At 38.6% G+C, this 25,734-nt stretch overlaps 1 protein-coding gene across 7 annotated transcripts in view; it reads left to right on the top strand.

Annotated features, from left to right (window-relative positions):
- Nucleotides 1-25,734, top strand: part of NRXN1 (neurexin 1) — a 921,413-nt gene that overhangs the window by 243,820 nt on the left and 651,859 nt on the right. For all 7 annotated transcript variants that reach the window (XM_070734726.1, XM_070734725.1, XM_070734724.1 and 4 more), the window contains one exon: nt 9,383-9,821. In XM_070734726.1, the coding sequence (XP_070590827.1) occupies nt 9,383-9,821 (439 nt within the window). The remainder of the gene's footprint in view (nt 1-9,382; nt 9,822-25,734) is intronic.

Here is a 25,734-nt window from a genome sequence, read left to right as displayed (position 1 = left end):
TGAATTAACTGTAGAAATTAGAAAAGCCTAAAAAGCTTTGAAGTTGTTTGCAAGTATGGGGTGATTGTCAGTAAAGTACCACTTTCACTGGGTCCATCTCTATTCCCTCCTTTGAAATGCAATATCCTAAGTAGTCTATTGAGGCTTTGTGGAATTCACATTTGGATAGCTTAGCATAGAGCTTGGCTGCTAGCAGTTTCTTTAAAAGTTGCAGTACTAGTTTTGTGTGTTCTTCAATGGATTCATTGTATATGAGAATGTGGTCTAAATAAATGAACACCCTCTTGTAAGGATGGGAGTGCAGCACCTCATTAATGTACTGCATAAACACTGTGAGGGCTCCTTGTAGCCTGAAAGGCTTGACTTGGGACTTTATTCTTATGCAGTAATAAGCCTCTCTCAAGTCCAATTTGGTAAATATTTTCCCCTTGGAAAGATGATTGAGTAAATCATTCATGAAGGGGAGGAGATAAGTGTTTTGCATGCACATCACATTCAGGTTGTGAAAATCAACTACTAAGTGAAACCTCCCATCCTCTCCTTAAAAAGTACGCGGAAGCCACTCTTAACTTAGCAGGCTGAATAAAATCCCTCTCCAAATTAATATCTATGTATTTCCTCAGTTCCTCCAGTTCTTTTGGTGTAATGGAGTACATTTTGGGTTTGGGGAGAGTTACCCTGGTTCAAACTCTATTGCACAATGTTGGCCAGTGAGGAGAAAGTTCATTGAAATCTTCCTTACTGAATAGCCTTTCCAAGTCCCAGTACTCAAGTGACACCTTTCTGAGTCCCAGGGGCATAGCCTCTTTCGCTGCAGTGGCAGAGGGGACTCTGCTGTGCCTTGAAGAGGCTGTTTCCTCCCACAGGTTTCTGGTGGAGGAATGGGGCCAATGTGAAGGTTTAACTTCCGGCCTTCAGCCTCCCACCTTATCTAACCAGGCTGGGCCCAATGTGACTGCTTATGACATCTTAGGGGCAACTATAAACCAGATGAATTCATGGTGCCAGCCCATCTGCAGTTCCACTAACTCAGTTAGGAGGGTGGCTGGAGTCCCCTCCCCCCCCATTAGAAATCCATCCACTTGTTGGAATCAGATGGGTTTGGCTGAAGGTCTTGTTTTGATTCTCAATTTTTATACTACTATTTTGCTGATCAGGTATCTCGAGCAACCCATATCTATCAGAGCATCCACCTCCCCCTCTTCCCCCATGTCTATCACCTTATTTTTTGCCTTAAGGAGAAATGGGTGAAAAGATTCACTCATATTTGGATCATACTCTACACTGCCCCCCTCATCCCCTCTCAGGCTGAACTCTTCTGTTGGAGATCCATCACCTTCGACCCCACCGGGGAAGAAGACTCCACCATCTGTAGAGCCCAGCACCCTAGGATGTTAGGCAACATTGAAAAACCTCATCCTCATCAGCTAGATGAACTCAGCAACTTCGTCCAACTTAGGGGCTCCCTCATCATGTAACCCCACAATCCATTGTGCAGCTTCCCCCTTGTTCATTCCCTCCAATACTCTATCAATCAGTTGTCAATACATTTGGAACATGGACCCATATTCTCCAATATACGACCAAATGCAGTGGAGGAAATAAGCTAATTTCTTTGAGTCACCATCAAACATGGTTCAAAAGCGGGGCAGATTTCCTTGGGCCAGTGGGATGGTAGCAGGCACAGCCGCTGCCATTGTGGCTGCAAAAAGTGAATGGACCCATCCTACCAAAGCACCCTCCCATTGAGGGGTGGCTCCTCCTCAATCTAATCCTGCTGGAGGGAGGAGGCAGCTATGTGAAAAACGAGAATGTGACTGCATGGTCCCATTGTCGTGGAGGGAGCTAGGCACCCATTGACATTGTGCCCATCCTATCCATAGGACAAGTACCACCCCCCAGTGGTTTCATGACTGGCGATGCCCCCGGTTACCACCTTCCAAGTTGGGGGCTCACAAAACTGGGTCGTGGTGCCGTCCTTGGGTCAGAGTGAAGGGTCATTGTGGTAGTCTTCAACTCTGAGGCAGAACTTTTGGGGGTTTCATTTGCTACAATGTGAAATGAAGGGGTGTCTCCACTTCCTCGGGCTCCCTTGCCCAAGGTTGGGAAAGAGAACTTGATGGGGGAAATAAACCACTTGGGGGATTACGGGCCCTATTTTGGATGTGTCCCACTTACGTTTGGGTGCCTGAATTGGTGATGGAGATCCACCAGCATTTGACTGGTGGATCTCTATTGATTGATGGTTATTGAAATGGACGTCCAAGTGCCGCCTCTAACATAGGCAGGCAGGATTGAGGCAGGCAGGATTTCCTTGGGTACCATTTGTGGGGGGTCAAGGGAAAGGGAGGGTTTTGCCTTCTTTTTCTGCTCAAGATCCCCATGTACAATTGTTGGGCCACTGTGTGACACAGAATGCTGGACTTGATGGGCTTTGACCTGATTCAGCATGCCTCTTCTTATGTTCTTATGTTCTTATGACTGCGAGACATCAGCAGCAAACTTTCACCTTCTGATCAGGTTGCAACTGTGCTTCTTGATGGTCTCCACTCATGGTTAGTTGCCCATATAGCCCCCATCTGGACTCCACACTCTTGGTGCAAAGACAGGCTTGACCACCCCACTGCACTGTGGAAGGTCTGCTCCTCCCAGGTAAGGGATTCAGGGGCTGGTTGTTTCTGTCTAGCCCCCAGTCGCTCCTCCTCTGTAGCCTCCAAACCAGCTATTACCTCCAGGGGAGGAGGATTGAGTATTCCAGCGCCTTCCACAACTGGTTACTCAGCTTGTTCTTTCTTCTCCATTACCCTCAGTCTTTCTACCACCTTATACTGGGAACGTTGGTTGGGGCTCAATACCCTGAACAGTGTCCCACCTGGGATAGCTGGATGAGATGAAAGTTAAGGAGTATTGAGAAATACTGGATGAGATGAAAGTTAAGGAGTATTGAGAAATAAATCAGAGTCCAAACTTTAGTCTTCTTCCAGGTTCCAATTTATTAACAGATCCATGTTGTTACGAACTTAGTCAACCCGATACTAATTTTTCCTACAGTTCCCCACCCAAGTTAAGGTTCATCACTTGTCCCAACACCCACAAGTCCATCACATGGACCAGTCCAGTTGTCTCAACATCCACAACCCTCCCCTATACTTCTGGCTGGTGCTGAACAAAGGATGACCTTGAATCTCTGGAAATAATTTGTTGTGGCTAATATTTTCCCTCTCATACAACCACCCCTCCCCAGTTCCCATAGTACTGTTCTACTTATGGCAGGCCAAAGTCTCTAACTCAGAATAATTGCTTTGGCCTGACATTAAGGACTGACCAATCCATTTCAAATATGGTTTTTCAAGTTGGAAAGTGGCTTTATCTTTTTCTTTTGATGGTGCTGACTAAAATATTGTTTACTAAGATAATAGTCAGAAAAATGACAAACATATATATCATTTTATTTAACCATTATTTTAAAAAACATAATTGAAATTCGTAATACTGTATATTGCAAAGGAATGAGGAGAGAGATGGAATGGAATAGGAAAACAATTCAAAGTTAAAGGGTTTTTTTAAGGAGGGATTAATTCATTTAATTTATAAAAATAAAATTAAAATATTTTGGCTCTGCGGTGGTATAGCTTGCTACTTCTCCAAAAGGCTGTATGCAAGGGAAAATAATTTTATTTCATCTTGTTTTTCACTTTAGCTAAAGACAAATGATGTTTGTATTATTTTTATAAGAATCTTTAAAATCCATTGTAATGTTTTAATTGCATTGTTACTGTTTTATAATTCATTGCCATAATCCAGTAGGAGTACATCTATATTTGCACATTGAAATGCTGCAAATATATATTTAAATCTCCTTTGCCAGAGTGCTGCATATACAGTTCTCTGATTATAATTCCATTCAGTGCTACTATTACATTCAAGACTGACAGTTTTGCACACATCAGTAAATTCCTGAAAAACAATTTATGGTGGCATTTGGAAAACATGGTTCTTTTATGTGAAGGATTTTGGATCATATAATGAGCTATTGGCAAGGGGTGATTTATGCACGAATTAGAAGGATTTACTGCATGGTAAATCGGTAAATGGCCATTCAAATAAGTTCGCAATCTGTTTTTTTAATTATTATTATTCAGGCACTTTCTCTTATAAATAATAGATGGATTCTTTCATATTGACCGAAAGGGCAATCACATTAAACAACATTGTTGCATTTCAGTGGTTGAAGCTGAGTATGCCATTCAGAAAGTGAAAAAAAAAGATTTATTTGAATATGAGATCTTTTCTAATATATTGATCTTAAAGAACATAAATCTGAGTCTCTTTTTGCATCCCCGTGACCATCATAGTTTAGGCATAACTCTGTAAGATATAGAGATTTTATGTAAAATTTAACCATAACTTTCCACAAGAAGATAAAACACTTGTCCTGCATTCAAGAATCTGATGTCCAAAATCTTTAGATAAAAATATCAAAGTTCAAACAATGGATATATACTGTATATATATTTTTTCAAAAAATATTAATTAAAAAATACTTCACGGTTTTTTTTTTCTATACCAAGGTTTTTCCCGCCCAATGATGTCATATGTCATTACTAAACTTTTGTCCACCTTTAATAAATATTTTTTTAATAAACTTTAAAAAATAAACATGGTGAGTAATAATCTAAATGGTTGCTAAGGGAATGGGAAATTGTAATTTAGGGGTTTAAAGTATTAAGGGAAGGCTTGTGATACTGTTCATAGCCAAAAATAGTGTATTTACTTCTGTATCTCTACTTCGTGGAAATTTGACTTTTGCAGGCGGTCTTGGAACGCATCTCCCATGAAAGTCAAGGCAACACTGTATAGCAGTGATAGTGAGCCTATGGCACGCATAGCCATATTGGAAGGCACATGAGGTGTTGCCCTATGTCAGTTCCAGTGCACATGCACGTGTTGGCTAGCTGATTTTTGGTCTTGGAGAAGGCCATTTTGCCCTCTAGAAGTCTCGGAGTACAAAAAATGTCCTAATGGGCAAACCAGAAGTTCAGAAAAATGGACTTCCGGTTTGCCCATTTTGTTGCTTTTTGCATTCTGAGGCTACAGTGAGGTCTGTGTGCATGTGTGGGAGAGGAGTGGTGGTCATAGGCATGTACAGGGGCAGGGTGGGGGGATGCACATGCATGGGAAGGGAGGGAATGAATGTGCATGCACTACGGAGCATGCATACACTATTTTGGCACATAAACCAATTAAGGTTTGCCATCACTGTTATATAGGGTTAGAAGTCTTCTCTTATTATTTTACTGTAGCCGTGCATATTTCAATTAATATTTTTAGTTTCCTTGGTGATTATGATAGAAAGTACACTATGTTCCAATATTCAAAAAGGCATATTTTATCCCTATAAAAAGAATATTATCTCATCCAGGGATATAAACACATTATTACTTCTATATTATAAAATGCCTTTGTCATGGTCAGACCATTTTCTACTATGGCTTGACTTCGAAGCTCCAATCCTCCCCCACAGGGAAGCGAACTGACTATGTGGTTCGCCCCAGACGCCTGATGGACCAGAGGGCTTTCAGAGGGTGCTTGTGGTTATACCAGATTCACTTATACACAGTTCGGCAGAGTCTCTTGCTGCGGCCGGGAACAAAGCTGCGATAGAGGCTCTTGACCGGATTGTGCCCTTGCGACCTATCCGTGGCACTAGACTCTGTGGCACTAGAGCTCCGTGGTTCAAGGAGGAGTGATGGAGGAAGAGTAAATCCGAATACGACCGAACACTTGTAAGAGCTCACATTAAGACTTACAAAGTGGCGCTCAAGGTGGCAAGATGTGTGTACCATGCCGCATTGATTGCATCAGTGGAATCCCACCCAGCTGCTCTGTTTAGGGTGACCCGCTCCCTTCTTAATCAGGGGGGAGTTGGGGAGTCCTTACAGAGTAGTGCTGAGGAGTTTAACTCGTTTTTCACTGATAAAGTTGCTCGGATCCGGGCGGACCTCGACTCCAATTGGATAGCAGTGTCGGCTGACATTGACTCAGTCGAGGTGACTGGGGCCCATCCTTGTCCATCTGTCTGGGTGGAGTTTGACTTGGTGATACCTGATGAAGTGAACCAGGACATTGAAGCTGTGAGTTCTGCCACCTGCTTACTGGATCCGTGTCCCTCTTGGTTGGTTTTGGCCGGCCGAGAGGTGATGCAGAGCTGGGTCCAGGAGATAGTCAACACTTCTTTGGGGAGGGGGTCCTTCCTGGATCCTTACAAGGAGGCACTTGTGCGCCTCCTCCTCAAGAAGCCTTCCCTGGACCCAGCCGTGCTTAATAACTATTGTCCAGTCTCCAACCTTCCCTTTATGGGGAAGGCTGTTGAGAAGGTGGTGGCACTCCAACTCCAGTGGTCCTTGGAAGAAGCCGATTATCTAGGCCCTCAACAGTTAGGATTCAGGCCTGGCTACAGCATGAAAACTGCTTTGGTCGCGCTGATGGATGATCTCTGGCGGGCCTGGGACAGGGGCTTGACCTCTGTCCTGGTGCTTCTCGACCTCTCAGCAGCTTTCGATACCATCGGCCATGGTATCCTTCTGGGCTGGCTGGAGGGGTTGGGACTGGGAGGCACTGTCCTTCAGTGGTTCTCCTCCTACCTCTCCGGCTGGTCGCAGTCGGTGTTAGTGGGGGGTCAGAGGTCGACCTCTAGGTCTCTCCCTTGTGGGGTGCCTCTGGGGTCAGTCCTCTCCCCCCTGCTATTTAATATCTACATGAAACTCCCTGCTATTTAATATCTACATGAAACCGCTGGGCGAGATCATCCAGGGGCATGGGGTGAGGTATCATCAGTACGCTGATGATACCCAGCTGTACATCTCCACCCCATGTCCAGTCAGTGAAGCAGTGGAAGTGATGTGCTGGTGCCTGGAGGCTGTTGGGGTCTGGATGGGTGTCAACAGGCTCAAGCTCAACCCTGACAAGATGGAGTGGCTTTGGGTTTTGCCTCCCAAGGACAATTCCATCTGTCCATCCATCACCCTGGGTAGGGAATTATTGACCCCCTCGGAGAGGGTCCGCCACTTGGGCATCCTCCTCGATCCACAGCTCATATTAGAGAACCATCTTTCAGCTGTGGTGAGGAGGGCATTTGCCCAGGTTCTCCTGGTGCACCATTTGCAGCCCTATTTGGACTGGGAGTCATTGCTCACAGTCGCTCATGCCCTCATAACTTTGATGTTTGACTACTGCAACGTTCTCTACATGGGGCTACCTTTGAAAAGTATTCAGAAACTTCAGACCGTGCAGAATGTGGCTACGAGAGCTATCATGGGCATTCCCAGTTATGCCCATGTTTCATCATCACTCCACAGCCTGCACTGGCTGCCGATCAGTTTCCGGTCACAATTCAAAGTGTTGGTTATGACCTATAAAGCCCTACATGGCATCGGACCAGAATACCTCCGGGACCGCCTGCTGCCGCACGAATCCCAGTGACCGATTAGGTCCCACAGAGTTGGCCTTCTCTGGGTCCTGTGGACGAAACAATGCCGTCTGGCAGGACTCAGGGGAAGAGCCTTCTCTGTGGCGGCCCTGGCCCTTTGGAATCAGCTCCCCCCAGAGATTAGGACTGCCCCCACCCTCCTTGCCTTTCGCAAACTTTTGAAAACTCATCTATGTCGCCAGGCATGGAGGAATTGATATATCCTTAGCTGCCTTTGATTTTATGGATGGTATGTTTGGACTGTATGACTGTTTTAATAGGGTTTTTTTTAAAGACTGTTTTAACATTGGATTTGTATATGATGTTTTATTGTTGTGAGCCGCTCCGAGTCCTCGAAGAGGGGCGGCATACAAATCTAAATAATAATAATAATAATAATAATAATAATAATAATAATAATAATAATAATAATAAATTATTATTATTATTATTATTATTATTATTATTATTATTATTATTATTATTATTCCAGCTTGCAATAGTTACTATAAAGTATAGTTCTCCAGGTTAGTTGCTTAGGAATGGGCTTGAATGCCAATGGTGAGATTTCCCTTATTTTCTAAGTGCTGCAATTTCAACAAATGTAAACAAGTATAAAATGAATCATTTTACCAACTTTCACATTTATAGTAATGAGATTTTTGTTCAGAATAACTATGCAAGACATTGGTCTGCAGTCTCAGTGGACAACTCAATTAAAATGTCAATCCAGTATGCAACTGACATAAAAATGGGGGGGGGGGGGGGGTCATGTTTGGAATCTTAGAAAGGGAATTGAAAAAGAATATCATAACACCATTATATAAACCTATAGGAGACCACACACACGCAACACAGAGAGAGAGAGAGAGAGAGAGAGAGAGAGAGAGAGAGAGAGAGAGAGAGAGAGAGCAATTCTAATCACTGCATTTTATAAAGAAAAGTATAAAATATAAAATATGCACATGCATACAAAAAAGGTCCTTATGGTCCTCCTAAAAGGAATGACTACATAAATCAGCGCTCTTTAGGTTCGACTGAGGGAGAGTAAGAGGCATGATAAAGGTATTTAAAATCACAAGCAGTATTTGTTAGGTGAATCAAAAGAAATTCTCAGTGTTAGAACTGCAAGTCATCCATTGAAACAAAACAGTGAAATTCAGGACATGTGGTCAATGGATGCCCCCTCCCCATAGCTACTAGTATCAATGATTGTTTATAGAGGGGGATATATAGCATAAAATATATTTTAAGTCTAGAATAAACTGTTGCATTTTGGAAGGTCTGATGAACTGTTTTCTTTTATCTGTGTACTGGGGGGAGGGGAACTAATATTTTGAATTTTAGCTAAGATACCATTTTAAGGGTGCAGAGAAAGATTTTGCAGATGATAGGTTGCAGGGTGAGATAAATGCTATTTTTCCTAGAGTGTTTTTTATGTCTTACCTAGGGAGGAATTGCCTTGTGTATGTATATATGTGATATTGCGTCCATGGAACTTTACAATGTACTACTATTATATTGGCATATTATACCACATTAAATATGAAGTTGTCATCTTTAATAAAGAGATGGGATAAAGAATTAAAGTCCCAGCACCACAGATGAATTTAGCTATTGGTTTAGTTCAATACCTAATAATGAGAACTGTAGGGACCGATATTTAATCAAGGACAAACTTTGTTTTTAGGTGAAGAAATGACAAAATGAAGGAAATTTTGTTGTAATATAATTATCAGAATTTAAACTGCAGAATGAATTCCAATCAGAGTTGAAATTCAGGTTCAGAGAGAAAGAGGAATGTGCTCTAATTTATATGTGAAATTTACAAAATGTATTATTTAATACAATATAATATTCAGACTGACTAATACCGTTTAATCTATTCTGATAATTACTGTGCTTTGCTTGTAGGTTGTTTATAAAAACAATGATGTAAGACTGGAATTGTCTCGACTGGCGAAACAAGGAGATCCTAAGATGAAGATCCATGGTGTCGTGGCATTTAAGTGTGAAAATGTGGCAACCTTGGATCCAATCACTTTTGAAACACCAGAGTCATTTATTTCTTTGCCTAAGTGGAATGCCAAAAAGACAGGCTCAATATCCTTTGACTTTCGCACTACTGAACCCAACGGGCTGATTCTCTTCAGCCATGGCAAACCACGACATCAGAAAGATGCCAAACATCCACAAATGGTTAAAGTTGATTTCTTCGCTATTGAAATGCTTGATGGGCATCTCTACCTACTTTTAGACATGGGATCTGGAACAATTAAAATAAAAGCTTTGCAGAAAAAAGTGAATGATGGAGAGTGGTACCATGTTGACTTTCAAAGAGACGGACGATCTGGTAAGTTTTGACAAAAATTGTCATGAACTTTAAATCCTTCATGGAAAAGAAATGCAAGAGAAAAATGTGTATTCAATATTACTATAGATCAGCAAAGCAATTTATATTTTGAAATATTCAACTAGTATTTTTAATTGTCTTCCTGAAGAAGTTGGAAATTTGAACAGGACTCAACAGATAATCAAATGATGCTTTTCATTATTTTCAGTAATTAGTAAATGTAATTCTCATATACTGCCCCAACACAAAAGAGTTATGGAGAATAATATAAAAATAATAATTAAAAAACCAACATAAAAGACCTATGAGTATTATCCTTTACTAGTAGTATCCTTTACATCAGACATGAAATTATTTCACTTTTCTTCAGGTACAGAATTAATCCAATAGTAGTTGTACACTATTTATATATTTTTTTTCAAAAATATTAACATTGTTTCTAAAAAAATAAACAATGAACAATTGGCACTGAATGAATCATAATGCATCAAGAAAATGCATCTACGTATGCACTAGAAAACATCCTTGGTGTAATTGTATGTATAATAAAATATAGTTTATATTTTGATTGCTGTTAGTTGTACTATTAAGTTCTTCATATATTGTGTGGATTAATTTCTGCTGAGGGGGAAAAATCAAATCAGAGTTTAAATCAGATTTTCATGGGAATAGTTTTCCACCACAAAATATTACATTGTGAGAAATGTACAATTTATTTTATGGGATTCTTCTATTAAAATATAACCATAAAAAAATAGCACATACATTTAACAACTAGGCCATGATGGTGAACCTATGGCACCTGTGCCACAGGTCGCACATGGACCCATATAAGTGGGCATGCAAGCTCAGGGGGCAGCTGATTTTTGGGCCTTATGGACCCAGTGGGAGTTAGGAAATAGGCTGTTTCCAGCCTCCAGAGGGGTGGGGAAGGACCATTTTTTAAATCTCCCCAATCTCCAGCACCTTTCTAGGAGCCTGGGGAGGGAGAAAACAGCCTTCCCCATTCCCCCAGAAGTTCTCTGGAGGCCAGAAACATTCAGTTTTCTGACTTCCTATTGGACCAGGTTTCAGAGCCTTTCTAGGAGAGCCTTTCATAGCTTTTCTGCCTTCCCCAGGTTTCTAAAAATGCTCTGAAGCCTGGGAAAAGCAAAAAAAAAAAAAATGGATGTGCCATTGCATGCCAGAAGTGCGGGGTCATGCAGACATGTGCAGGGCCCCCACATGGAATTATGGATGTGGGCACATGTGTGTGAAACCCCCATCATACCTTCCTTTTTGGCATGCAAACAAAAGAGGTTTGCCATCAGTAATATAGAAGAAAGTCTTGGCCAGTGTTGGGTTAAATGATTCCGTGTCCTCTCTCTTGCAGTACCTGGAGTATGTTAGGGGCCAGATGGGGAGCAATAGGTTGAAACTAAATCCTGGCAAGATCAAAAAGAAAAGACAAGACAAGAACCCAGAAAGTTGACACTATGTAGAATGACTGGTCCAATGAACAAGATAAGGCAAAACTGATAAATGTTTGCCAGTTTCATCCCTCTTCCTCTTGTCTGAGCTACTGAAAGAGTCCTTCAAATACTTCAAGCTAGCAAAGAACTGCAATAAAAACAATTGCTACCAAACAGCCTTCCATTGAGGACTTGTATACTGCACAAGTCAATAGAATAGAATAGAACAGAATAGAATTTTTATTGGCCAAGTGTGATTGGACACACAAGGAATTTGTCTTGGTGCATATGCTCTCAACATACATAAAATAAAATATACATTTGTCAAGAATCATGTGGTACAACACTTAATGATTGTCATAGGGGTCAAATAAGCAATGAAGAAGCAATATTAATAAAAATCTTAGGATATACGCAACAAGTTACAGTCATACAGTCAACATGGGAGGAAATGGGTGATAGGAATGATGAGAAAAAGCAGGCTGTGAAAATATTTACAGACCCCTCACATCCTGGACACAAATTGCTCCAACTCCTACCCTCAAAAGGACATTATATAGCACTGCACACCAGAACAACTAGACATATGAACATTTTTTTTCCTGAACAACATAACTTTGCTAGACAAATAATTCCCTCAACACTGTCAAAATATTCACTAAGTCTTTAGTAGTATTAATATTCTCATTGTTCCTATCACCCATTTTATTTTATTATTTATTTATTAATTAGATTTCTATGCCACCCTTCTCGAGACAACTCAGGGCGATGTACAACATTAAATATAACAATATATAAGAAATCTAAATAACTATAAAAGATTATAAAAATTTAATTAAAAAACACATTTTAAAATATCTCTTATACACTTACACACATTCATCCAGTCCAATCCAATCATATCTAGTAATGGCCAGAGACAGCCTCCTTGCCCACCGGCAGAGGTAGGTTTTTAAAGCTTTACGAAAGACCAGGAGGGAGGGGGCGGTATGTATCTCCTGAGGGAGTTCATACCACCACAGAGAAGGCCCAACTAGTCAATATTTTCTGGCCAATGGGACCTGGAGAAGGCCGACTCTGTGGGACCTAACTGGCTGCTGGGATATTTTATACATTTTATCCCACTAATGACTCTATGACTATAACTTTGTTGCTTGTATCCTTATAATTTATATTAATTGGTTCCTAATATGATTTAATTGCGTATTTGTACCTGGACTATCATTATGTGTTGTACCTTATGATTCTTGATAAATGTATCTTTTCTTTTATGTACACTGAGATTATGCCAAGAGAAATTCCTTGTGTATCCAATCACACTTGGCCAATAAAAAATAAATCTATTCTATTTCTTCTGCAGGACCTTAAATGGTCTTAATAACACTGCAACTGAGACAAATATAAATAACCAAATAAAAATCAGCACCATAGGAAATACAGTGATACCTCATCTTATGAACTTAATTGGTTCTGGGACGAGGTTTGTAAGATGAAAAGTTTGTAAGATGAAACAATGTTTCTCATAGGAATCAATGGAAAAGCGATTAATGCGTGCAAGCCTAAAACTCACCCCTTTTGCCAGCCGAAGCACTCGTTTTTGCGCTGTTGGGATTCCGCCGAGGCTCCCCTCCATGGGAAACCCCACCTCCGGACTTCTGTTTTTTTGTGATGCTGCAGGGGAATCCCTGCAGTGCAAAAACGGGTGTTTCGCTGGCAACGGAAGTCCGGAGGTGGGGTTTCCCAGCGAGGGGAGCCTCAGCGAAATTGCAGCATCGCAAAAACACGGAAGTCCTTGAAACCCCACCTCTGGACTTCCGTGTTTTTGTGATGCTGCTTAACAGAAAATAATTGAGAAACACTGCTGTGCACCATCATAGTAAGGAAACGGACACTACTCAGCAGCCAAAGTAATCCATCCTTCTTGCTTCTGTTACAGTTTGGTGGTAGATAGTAGAAATACTAATGGCTCTTAGATGAGCAATGGAAGAGGGACAATTCAGACAAAAGTGGCTTCTTAACAGAGCTGATACGGTCCCTGTTCCCTTTCATTTCCTCTGCTCCTGCCTGGTGTAATGTTGCTGCCAAGTCTCAGTTTTAGAAAGCAGACTTGTTAAAATGAAATTGCTGAGATAATGAATATAATTGAAGAGGCTCATTAACTTATGCCTATGGGAAATGTTTGTGTGTTGCTGCATTGCCAACCTTGCAGGTAAAGCAGAGAGGAGGAGGTGAAAGTGAGAGGTTGGAAATCCCCCAAAAGCATTCGGCAAAGCTTTGTTGTCTGTGGCATTTGCAGCCTGTCAAAATAGCATTAATAAATGCGTTATGAGGCTACTTGAGCACATCCATGTTTTGTTAAATGTTAAAAGAAAAAAGAAGGAAGCCAAGCTGCTATTCAAACATCTGCAAAATCATGATTCTGTTTTTGAATCAGACAAGAAATTCAATATGGTTAAATTCTACCAGTGTAAACCAGACTATATAAACAGTTTGTTTTCACTGCTACATTTAACTACATTTAACAGCTGAAATGTCATTGAATTTTTGAATTAAAACCTGAATTCCAGTTTAAGTGATAGAAATTATAGGGTGGAAAGAAGCTCATGGCTTTTTTTCGGAGTATATAATTAGAGGCCTGGAATAATGACAGTCTCAATCAGAGTAACATTTTCTAGATATCCATTTCATTGTTGGAATCATTTCTTTCCTTTTCTCTATCCCCTTATGCCATCTAGGAAGGCTTTTTAAAATGTTTCTCTCTCTCTGTGTATAAAACAATATGATACTTTCCGACTTATTCAAGTGCTTTTCACATTATTCCCAATTCATAGAACCACAAGAAGTAGGGGATAGGTGCCCTAACGAGATGTCAGTAAATAATTTAAAAAAAACTGAAGTCATGACCCACCATCATAATGACAAAACAAATAAAACACCAGGTTTCCACTCCTTGAGAGCCAGTTCCATTTAACAGATTGAAGTCTGTTATGCCTTGCAAGTATTTACCAATAGTAAGCATGTTTAAAATTTGGGACTATCAAGGTTTTCTTCCATACATTTTTTCATGGATGAACAGTTGCAGAGCTGTCCATATTTTAAAATCAGAAACAGGATCACCTATCATGACATCCCAAAAATGTTGCTCTGTCCAGAGAGAGAGAGAGAGAGGGAGGGAGTGAAAGAGAGAGAGAGAGAGAGAGTAAGAGAGAATATGAACCTGCTAGTGTGTTATGTGTGTAAATAGAAATAACCCATTAGCAGATTCTTCCCAACCTACCCCTGCTCTCATGCTTTTCTTCTCTTTCTGATCAATGCAAAACATTTATGAAAGATAAATGGCAATTTCAATTTTCAATTCCTGCTGAGTTCATTGAAGTTTATTCCTAAGTAAAGGATAGTAGGATTGCAATATTCTTAAAAAGAATGTAACAGCAGAAACAGAAACAAACAATTGAGTGTATTTGCAATTTATCAGCAATTTCTGGGGCGGGGGGAGACTATTTGGAAAAACCTTTATTTCAAAAATAACTTTTATTTATGCATTATATTTATATAATGCATAAATAAAACATAACCAGGAAAATCCTCCTACTTCTGCAGTTCAAAGCTTCACTAGAGATAGCTAGGTTCACTCATGAAAATCTGCTTTATTCCTAACCACTGCTCAAATAGAGATAGTCCTTGACTTATAACAGATCATTTAATGACTGTTCAAAGTTACAACAGCACTGAAAAAAGTGACGTTTTAAAAAAAAATAATTTTTTTATTGATTTTTATAAAATAGTTACATAAAACAAACATATAACAGTGCACAGTGCATGTGCCCATCACCTAACAAACAAGACACCCCCCATCACCACCACCACCCATACAAGAGGATTCAAAGATTTTGACTTGTTTATCTATAATTCCTTGGCTCTATCTTGCATTGAATATTACTAAAAGAGTGATTGCAGTTTATTTTTCACATTTACATCACATATTCTACTCAACATATAATCTTTCACCTTATTCCATCGTACCATCAGCTTCTCCAATTTGTTCTCGTCAAAATTATTTAATCTTATTTCCATAATTTCGAAGTGTATGTGGTCCACCATGTACCAGTACCAATTTTGTAATGTCCATTTTGTGGAATCTTTCCAACCCAATACCACCACCGCTTGAGCACTTTCCAATGCTGCAGATTTAATTTCCTTGAATTCTCCTAGTTTTCTTTGTTTAATTAAAATTGCTATTTCTTTTGTAATTGTCCAGTTGATATTTAACATTTTGTTAATTTCGTTCTGTACTTCATTCCAGAATTTCTGAATTTCTGCACACTCCCAGAACATATGCATAAAGATTCCCTTTTTTTGGCACCCATGCCAACAATTACCCTTCTCTTTCCCCTGGAAGTGTGCAAGTTGTACTGGTGTATAGTACCATTTATGTAAAATTTTCCTTCTCATCTCTTTAACTCTCGTATTTTTGATCTTATATATATTTTCTACTATTTCTTTCATTTCACTTTCATCTATTTGTAAATCATTTTGCCAGCATCTTGTCAAACTTTTTGTTACTTCCTCTTCCACCTGCAGTAACATTCTATATATATTACCGGCTTGTGCTTTACTCTCATTAATCTTTTCTCTTATTATTTTTTCTAAACAATTTTCTTCTCGTAAAAGAGCTTCTTTATTCTCACTTTTATTTAAATATGTGCTTATTGCATTAATCTGCAGCCATTTGTGTTGACCAATCCACCATTCCAATCGAGTTCTGCTAACTCTTCCATCTTTCTCATATAATTGTTCAATTCTCGTTATCCCTTTGCTATTTAATACTTTAATAATTCTGCTTAAGTTAACATCATCCCCTGTATTCAATACGTATAACGTTGATAACTTGGAATTCCTAGTTCCACATTTCCTCTGCCGTTTAGACCATATTTCTAAACATGCTTTGAGAGGGTCAATTAAATTACTGATTTCTGTTCTACTCCAATTTTTAAATAATAGCTCTTTATTATTTATATTATTAATTTCCTTTTCTAAATTTACCCATTTCTTTTCCCCCCATAACTGTAATTCCATTAATCTTTCTATTTGAAATGCTTCTCTATATAGTACTAAGCACGGGCTCCCCCACCCCACCCTCTTTCTCTTGTGCAAACTGCCAATGTTTTCTTATTCTAGGCTTTTTGTTTCCTTCAATCCAAAAGTTTAATTTACTATCCCATTCTCTTAGTTTTGCCCCAGGGAAGATACCCGATAGAACCTGAAATAAATACATCATTTTTGGTATTATCATCATTTTAAGGGCCCTAATCTTGGCAATTCTTCCCAACTTTTTCCCCTTCCAATTTTTTATCTGCTTCTGAATTTTTTTCCATATTAAATTATAGTTGGCCGTCACAATTTTTATTGGATTCTTAAACAACCAAATTCCTAGATATTTCATTTTTTTACAACCTAGTTTCAATCCTGATATTTTTTGTATCTCAATTTGCTCTTTGTTTAAACAAATTATCTCAGATTTCTCTATATTAACCATAAGTCCCGATTGGTCTTTAAATTCCTGGAGCAATATCATTATTCTTTTCATCATTCAGACATCACTATAGCATCATCTGCAAACAAGTTTAATTTCAATTCGAATTTTCCTATTTGGTAACCTCTCCATTCCTTATCATTTCTAATTTTATTTGCTAAAGTCTCAATTGCCAGTGCAAATAACATTGGGGATAGTGGACAACCCTGCTTAGTTCCGTTCTGAATTTTAATCATTTCTGTTCTGTTACCATTTACTCTGATTTGAGCTATATTATCCTTATAAATTGTTTCTATAATTCTACAGAATGAATCTCCCATATTTAAATCTTTACATAATTGAAATAGGTAATCATGATTAACTTTATCAAAGGCTTTGTACACATCTAACTTTAATATACTTAGTTTTCTTTTGGTATTGGTAGCATGGTGTATAACATTGACCACGTTTCTAATTGGTTCATAAATCTTTATTCCTTTAACAAATCCATATTGGTCTTCTCCAATTACTTTTGGTAAAATATTCTCCACCCTGTTTGCCAATATTTTCATAAATATTTTATAGTCCTCATTTAATAAGCTGATAGGGCGATAAGAACTTGGATCCATTAAATCACAATCCGGCTTTGGGATAGTTATAATTTCTGAGATTTTCCACGTCTGTGGAGTTTCAGAAGTCTTAATTACATTATTAAACAATTTTTCCATATGCGGTAATAATTCATTCATATAAGTCTTATAATATTCAGCAGTAAAACCATCTGGACCTGGGGCTTTAGCAGGTTTCAACCCTTTAATGACTCTAGATATCTCATCATTTGTAATTTTTGCATTTAGCATTTGTCTATCTTCTTCCGTTAATTTCTCTTTAACCTCTATGGTTTGCAATGTAATATGTTCTTTTTTATATAAATTCCCATAAAAGTCACTCATTATTTTTTCCATTTCTGCATTACTACGTTTAATTACACCTTCCTTATCCTTTAAAGCAGAGATATGGGATTTCTCTTTTCTTTTTTTCAAATAGTTACCATTTGTTTCATTGATTTGTTCCCCCATCCCCTAATTCTCTGTTTTATAATCATCTTCATTTTATTCCATCTTTCTTCATCAAGTGATTGTAATTTCTTTTTCTTAAATAATAATAGTGTATTCCAAGCTCTATTTCTTGTAATTTTTAAAGTTTCTTGGATTAAATCTATTTCTTTTAATAGATTTTTTCTTTCAACTTCCCAGGAATTCCTAATAAAAGCTTCAGTACTAATACAATTACCCCTCATAACAGCCTTATGTGTATCCCAAACTATTGTTTGCTTAATTTCACCTGTTGCGTTAATACAAAAAAATCCATTCAGTTCCTTTTGTAATTTAATTCTATTTTCCTCATTAGCTGAAACCACAGGGTTATATCTCCAAATCCTTTGTTGCCTGCCAGCCTCTAACTCAATCACTGCTAATAATGGAGCATGGTCTGATAACCAAATGCTTTTCACTTCCACTTTCTTGAGCTATGCCTCGGCTGTTTTATTAATTAACATATAATCAATGCAACTAAATTTATTATGTCTTGCTGAATAAAATGTGTCCCTGTTTACTATATTTTCATGTAAATCCATCATATTAATTTTATTTAAATGTAATTTTTTCTTTTCCCCCTCCCTGCTGTTAATTCCAAGTTGAAATCGCCTGCTAAAATCACTGTGCCTTCCGCAAAATTATCTAGTTTACGCTTTACATTCATTATGAATTGTTTTGCATTTACATTGGGGGCATAAATTACTGCTAAGGTTACTAGCTTATTATTTATTTTCCCCTTAATAAATAGCATTCTACCGTCTTTGTCTCTTTTAATATTAGTTAATTGAAATAACAATCTTCGGTTGATCAAGATGGCGACTCCTCTGGATTTTGCCGTCCCTCTCGACTCATAAACCTGTTGCCACTCGCCATTTGTAACTAATTTATCTGTTTTTTCCCTTCCTTTATGAGTTTCTGATAAAAATAAAATATCAGCTTTACTGTCCCTAGCTAGCTTCATGATTCTATAACGTATTTTCTGTGATGAAAGACCATTTACATTCAACGACAATAACACTGTCTCACCCATTTACATAATTTTAAATACATTTCCCCCTCCTGCAAAACAGAGCCTACCGGAAAAATGCTTATTAATTACCATGAATCCCCACCCTAGTGCCTCTTCCCTAACACCCCCCCCCAAGGGGAGGCAACGAAAAAACCTTTTGTTATCGAGAGGCACCCCTGGATTTGCGTTCCACTAGAAAGCTCCCCCGTCTCCCCATTTAATACCATATCAAAAGATTCCCCCCTCCTTCCCTCTTTTGCCCTTATTGGTTAGCGAGAAAAAAAGAAAAATACACAAATAAGAGGTTAATTAGTTGAAAACCATAATACCATATTAGCAAATCAGCTCAGTTCAGTTCATTATTTCTTCTTCTGGCGCGTAACTCTTGGCTCTTCTCTTTTCTCTTTCTCCTGGAGAAATTCCAGTTCCTTTTGCAGAGCTGCAATTTTTTCCTCCTTGCTTTGTTCTGCTGCACGAATTGGTTGAAGCATAAACAAATCATCCTCCCTTCTTCCATGTCTCGCATCCCCTTCTCCTACTTCTGGCTGGCTCTTCGATGTTGATGCCTGGGAACTTCCCTCCAAATCAATCCCCAGCTGTTGAAGCAGTTTCTTTCCCTCCTTCAGAGATCTCGCCTGAAAAACTTTGGAGTCTTTGAAAACAATTACTGTAGCAGGATAACGCCATGAGAACCGGATTCCATTTTCGTAAAGTTGGGAGGTGACTTCTCTCATCTGATTTCTCATCTTGAGGGTTTCTGCAGACAAATCTTTTAAAACGCGTATTAGAATGGCCTTGTAACATAAGTTTGAAATCTGCTTTAGCTCTCTGAATATTTCTGCCGCCCTCCTTTCTGAGTTAAACCTTACAATAATATCTTTTTGATCTCCTTGATTCCGAGATCCAAAAGCCCAGTGCGCTCTTTCAAATTCACCTGGGTCACACTTAACATTATTTTCACTGAACCATCGGTAAATTGCTTCAATAAGATGTTTACTCTCCGCAAAATCTTTTGGGAATCCCCTCAGGCGGAGATTAGCTCTTCTTTGTCTGTCCTCTAAGTTAATTATGCGGAGTTCCTGGCGAGTCTTTCCCTCCTCCAGTTTCCCAATTCTTTGATCTTGTGTTTTGGACTGTTCTTTCAAGTCAGCCACCCCAGCTCCAACAGCCGCTATCTCCTTTTTCATATCTTGGAGTAACTTTCCCATATTGGCAAATGCCGTTAGCAATGAATCCATCTTTCCTTCCAGCTCCGAAGTAGACACCATCTTTTCCTTTGTTCTCACTTTCCCCCTACTCACGTTTAGAACTGTGAATTGCTTCTTCTTTTAACTCTTTTTTATAAAGTCTTCAACAACTCCGTTCAATCCGCTTCCTCTCAATCCACTATTCACCAAGCTAGAGAGGGTTGTTGGGGGTTAACTTTCACTTTTCCTCCTTCACATGAGGGAGCTTTCTTTCGGTGCGTCTATCTGGATCGACGCATGCGCAAACCCCTCTGAAAAAAGTGACTTATGACCATTTTTCATAGTCATGACCTTTTCAGCATCCCCATGATCATGCGGTCAAAATTCAGATGCTTGATGACTGGTTCATACTTAAGACCGTTGTTGTGTTCCAAGATCATGTGATCCCCTTTTGCAACCTTCTGAGAAGCAAAGTTGATGGGAAAGCCAGATTCACTTAACAACCAGATTACTAACTTAAATAACTGCAATGATCCAACCCTGCCAAGAAAGTTCATAAAATGGGGCAAAACTCACTTAACAAATGTCTTACTGAACAACAGAAATTTTGGGCTCAATTGTCATCACAAGTTGAGGAATACTTTTAATAAACTCAATTCAAAGGGTATAGCTATTCCTAAAGTGGTACTAGGAGGCAACTGCTAACGTTAACTGACTAACACTTCCCCCTCATCTCAATAAAATGTTTAAAGACAGAAATTCCTAAATACTAGAACATCCACCTTTCCTGGATGTTGATGTTGGGAGAGAGATTAACAAAGACCATCTGTTTATTGAGAGACAGGAAATTTGAAAAGATGAATGTATAGATGAATGTATAGATGAAAGATAAACTGAAATCACTGTAGAAAAGGAACTCCGATCCCCAGCCTTCTCTGCCATTTCAGAAGGATAAATGGTATCAAGTGTCAATGACAGGACCAGAAGGCCATATTTCCTTTATGTGGGTCCTAACGAACATCATATTCCAGAACATCTGGTGCCATTTTTAACAGTAGCCCAGGAATAAATTATTAATGGAAGCAGCAGCTTCACCCAAAATTTGCTGTAATGTATGTCTAATAGCCTTCTTCAACATTTTAAATTGCCAAAGAAGAAGTTGGACATAAGGCAGAAATTATCCATAATAGCCAAATTAGGAGACAACTTTCACAATAACTGCTTCTCCTGTGCAATCAACTCGGGAAAGGATTCTCAACTTCCCTTCACTTCAAAATATTAAATAGGATCCAGGAAGGACAGTTTTCTGTTACTTATTTATTTATATTTATTCATTTGGGCTTTTTTTATCCCATCTTTATTACTTTACAAATAACTCAAAGCAGGGAAATATTCCTTCCTTCTCCTATTTTCCCCACAACCACCCTGTGATGTAAATTGGGCTGATAATGAATGACTGGTACAAAATGACCCAGCCAACTTTTATTTGTTAATCAGAATTGTATTCATCTCACTAAAAGTGACTCTGGGAAGCATGCAGTGATTATTACAGATGTTGATGCATGCTACCTTGTCTGCTGAATGATGTTAGGAATCAGTTGTGCAGCAAATAAATATATTTATTGTTATCAAGACACCTTTATCCTTAATTGGCTATTGCTGTTGCTGATTATGATGATGATGATTGTCATGTTCCACCATGGAAAAACATGGAAAAAATAGGCATTAAATATCCAGAAAGAAAGCTCCCCAGGGAGAAAATAGATAATATAAGGTTAACCTAGAGAGCAATATGAATTTACCACATCTGTGCTGCAAAAATCTGGATTGCCACTAGATGTAAAAGGCAGAGAAAACTGCACATTTAGATTTAGTATGCCTTACTGCAACCGTTTATTGATTTCAAATCTCAGTTTTAAGTTTCAAAACATTTATTGGTTTCATTTGTTTGGAATTCCAGAGCTTTTGTAGAATAGAGTTTTGCTCTGAAGACACTCAGAAACATGGTAACCCTGTGAAATTTATGATTATTACATATGCAGTTAAAATTTTGACAGAAGTCATAACCTGGTGAAAGAAGTGACACACTGGTACAGGATTATTATTATTATTTGCAATATTAATTAAACATAGCAGTATTTTTTTAAACAGATAAATGTTTAGACTCAGTATAAGGCATTTGATTTTGCCCTGATATAATTTATAAAATTGCATGTCAGCTCTCTCCCTCAATGCTTTCAAATTATGGTGCTGTAGAAGCCTCTTGAAACTCCCTTAGACTGCAAGGAGATCAGATCAGTCAACCCTAAAGGAAATCAACCATGACTGTTCTTTGGAAGGATAGTTTCTGAAGCTGAAACTCAAATAGTTTGCCACCTAATGAAAAGAGAGAACTCATTGGCAAAGACCTTGATGTTTGGAAAGGAGGAGAGGATGGCAGAGGATGTGATGGTTAGATAGTGTCATTAGCTCAATGAAAATAAATTTGTACAAACAAACAAGGAGGGATGGCATGCTATGTCCCATGGGGTCGCAGAGAGTCGGACAAGACTTAGCAACTAAACAACTTTTCCTTAAAGCCTTAGGCATGGCTACCCAAATTCCCGAAGTTCCTTGGAAAATAAAAAAAAAGTACTCAGATTAAAATATATTGCTTTAATTTTAAAGTAAATTATTATTTTTTCTATTCTGATCTCAACAATTTGTTTGTCTTGGCATCACCTATTTTTCTTTGTAGTGCACCCCCTAATTATATCACTCAAAGATCAAATGTAGCCCTAAACCTAAACAATTTTTAAAAAAAATATGTTCTGATATACAAGACCTTGTCCTAGATGAATTGCTAGTCCCAGAAAGTAATTAATGAGAACTGCATTTACTGCTGTGCACTTTCACAGAGCTTAAAAGGACCACTAAGAGCTTTTGATTAACCTGTTGTGCTTTCCCTTTTGTCCTTTAGCACTGCACTGCATTTCTTGTTTTTACATTTTTTTTCCTGGCAGTTCCAGAATCCATTATTGATCAAAGTCCAGGAGAGCAAGAATAATATGCATGTCACTAAATCTGCATTCTGCAAAATGTTGTGATATGATCCACTAGTAGAGATAGATGCACAAACACACAAACACACACACACACGTTAAAAGCATTCATAAAAAGTCGTCACCTTTATGTCTAACTAAGTATAGATTTTAGACTTCAAGGAGAACTTTAAATTAGCTTATATTCCATTACAGAAGCATGGTAAATGTTTCCAAGGCTTAAGCTTCCTCCCATCTAAATGGAGGCGCAGAAGAAAGATTGCTGCTTTACTAATAACAGACCCACAATGGACCACTAAATTGTTTCCCGGTAACCATCTCACTGTGATTCTGCTATGGATGGATAAAAGTTTTGAATAATGTATTACTGACCTTGTTACCTTACTTTCAGCTTTGGCCCTTTCACAACCAGCACTTGCTCCAGTCAGGCACTGGTAAATGTTGTGGGGGTTTTTTTTCCTCTCTCTGACAGGGTAAATTTTTGGTGCAGTCTTTGTTTCTGCTGACTTCACAGAAACCTTGATGATTTTTCTTGGCAACAGTACAGAAATGGTCCTTGATTGCTAATAGGTTTTTTCCCTACTATATCTCTGGTATTTCCTGGAGACCTCCTATCCAAACACTAGCCAAGCCTAACCTTACTTAAGTTTTCAGTTTAGACAATATCAATGAAGCATTGCTCCTGCTACCTAGTTCTTAAAGTAGATGAGTCAAGACTGCAACATTTCCATTTGCTAGTGGTCTTCAGGGCTTGTTGTCTCCCCTCCCCTTTTTTCAGACTATTTTTTTCCTCTGCTCCCTTGCCTTCTGGGTTCAATTAATCCATGCTTTACTCCCTACTTCTATCCTCCCCCACCCCGGTATATTTCTAATTGGTTGCAGCTGTTGGGAAGCATCTGCACAATGCAGCTGCGAGAGCAATCATGGGCTTCCCTAGGTATGTCCATGCTACACTAACACTCCGCAGTCTGCATTGGTTGCCGATCAGTTTCCGGTCTCAACTCAAAGTGTTGGTTATGACCTATAAAGCCCTTCATGGCATCGGACCAGAATATCTCCGGGACCGCCTTCTGCCACACGAATCCCAGTGACCAATTAGGTCCCACAGATTTGGCCTTCTCCAGGTCCCATCGACTAAACAATGTCATCTCGCAGGACCCAGGGGAAGAGCCTTCTCTGTGGCGGCCCCAAACCTCTGGAACCAGCTCCCCCCAGAGATTAGGATTGCCCCCACCCTCCTTGCCTTTTGTAAACTTGACATCTCCCCCAGGCCTATATAGTTTATGCATGGTATGTTTGTATGTATGTCTTCCTTTTAAATAAGGGTTTTTAAAGATATATTTAAATATTAGATTTGTTATTGTACATTGTTTTTATTATTGCTGTGAGCCACCCTGAGTCTAAGGAGAGGGGCGGCTTACAAATCTAATAAATAATAATAATAATAATAATAATAATAATAATAATAATAATAATAATTTGTTGCAAAAGATGCTTTTTCAGTCCTTGGAGAGAGGTGTCATATAAATCCAATTAATAAAAAGGATGGTGTTATGCCATCATTACAGACTTGAATGAGAAATAATAATTAAAAATAGTGATATTTTAATATATAGTTTTGTTCTTACACCAATTTTGTTTGCTTGTTTTATTCAAAAGGGCCAAATAAACACATTTCATTTATGGGCATTTGACTTGCAACTATTCAGTTTGTTGACTGTTCAAAGTTGCAAGGTGCTGAAAACAGTGACAACAAGTTCTTGCACTTATACACTTATGTTGGGTGCTTGGCAATGAGCTTGCATTTATGATGTTTGTAGTGTCCTAGGATCACATAATTGTCATTGTAACTTCTGACAAGCAAAGTCAACAAGGAAGCTGGCAAGGAATATAGCAAGTTATGGTCTCATGATGCCTCATTTAATAGCTGCATGGCTTAATGAATTTTCCAGTCCAGCTATGATCGTAAGTCAAGAACTACTTATGTTTTGAAAGCACAGGGAAAGGGATACTAGAAATCATTGTTTCCCTCCTATGTAAAATATAGATGGGGAGAGGTTGACTACTCCAAAAGTGGCTTTAGCCTAAGGCCCCAAATTGACTGAATGAAGATTTTTGCACTCTCCAATTTATGGGCAGGAGGGGAAAATAATTGCCTCATAGTATTCTCTGTCTCTTCGTATCATTATAAAGTTGGCAGAATGAAAATGAGTTTACAGAAGGTCTCTAACACTTTAGTGGGATTATGGAATGAATATGGAATTATATGAAACGTGCCTTTTGTTAAGAAGTGTGCAGAACCCTTGAGTTATCAAAGACATGCACAGAGGAAAACGTGGGATTTCAGCAGATATCCAGGAGATATGAATAATTATTCAGTCAACAAAAACAGATATATTTAAATGTATAAAATAGTGTAAAATGTATAAATGTATAAAATAGTATAAAATACTATTTTATACATTTAGTATAAAATACTAGTATAAAATTGTGGTTTTCAAGTGGGACCTCACTAGCCTATCAAAGGTTTTCATAACTACAGATGTTAGAGCAACTGGTCAGTAGTCATTCAGTTCCTTGATGGAGGGTTTCTTCAAAATCTTCAAAATTCATATA

This window comes from Erythrolamprus reginae, chromosome 1 (assembly GCF_031021105.1).
Source record: "Erythrolamprus reginae isolate rEryReg1 chromosome 1, rEryReg1.hap1, whole genome shotgun sequence".
Taxonomy (NCBI): Eukaryota; Metazoa; Chordata; class Lepidosauria; order Squamata; family Dipsadidae; genus Erythrolamprus; species Erythrolamprus reginae.
This window is presented reverse-complemented; position numbering and strand designations above follow the sequence as displayed.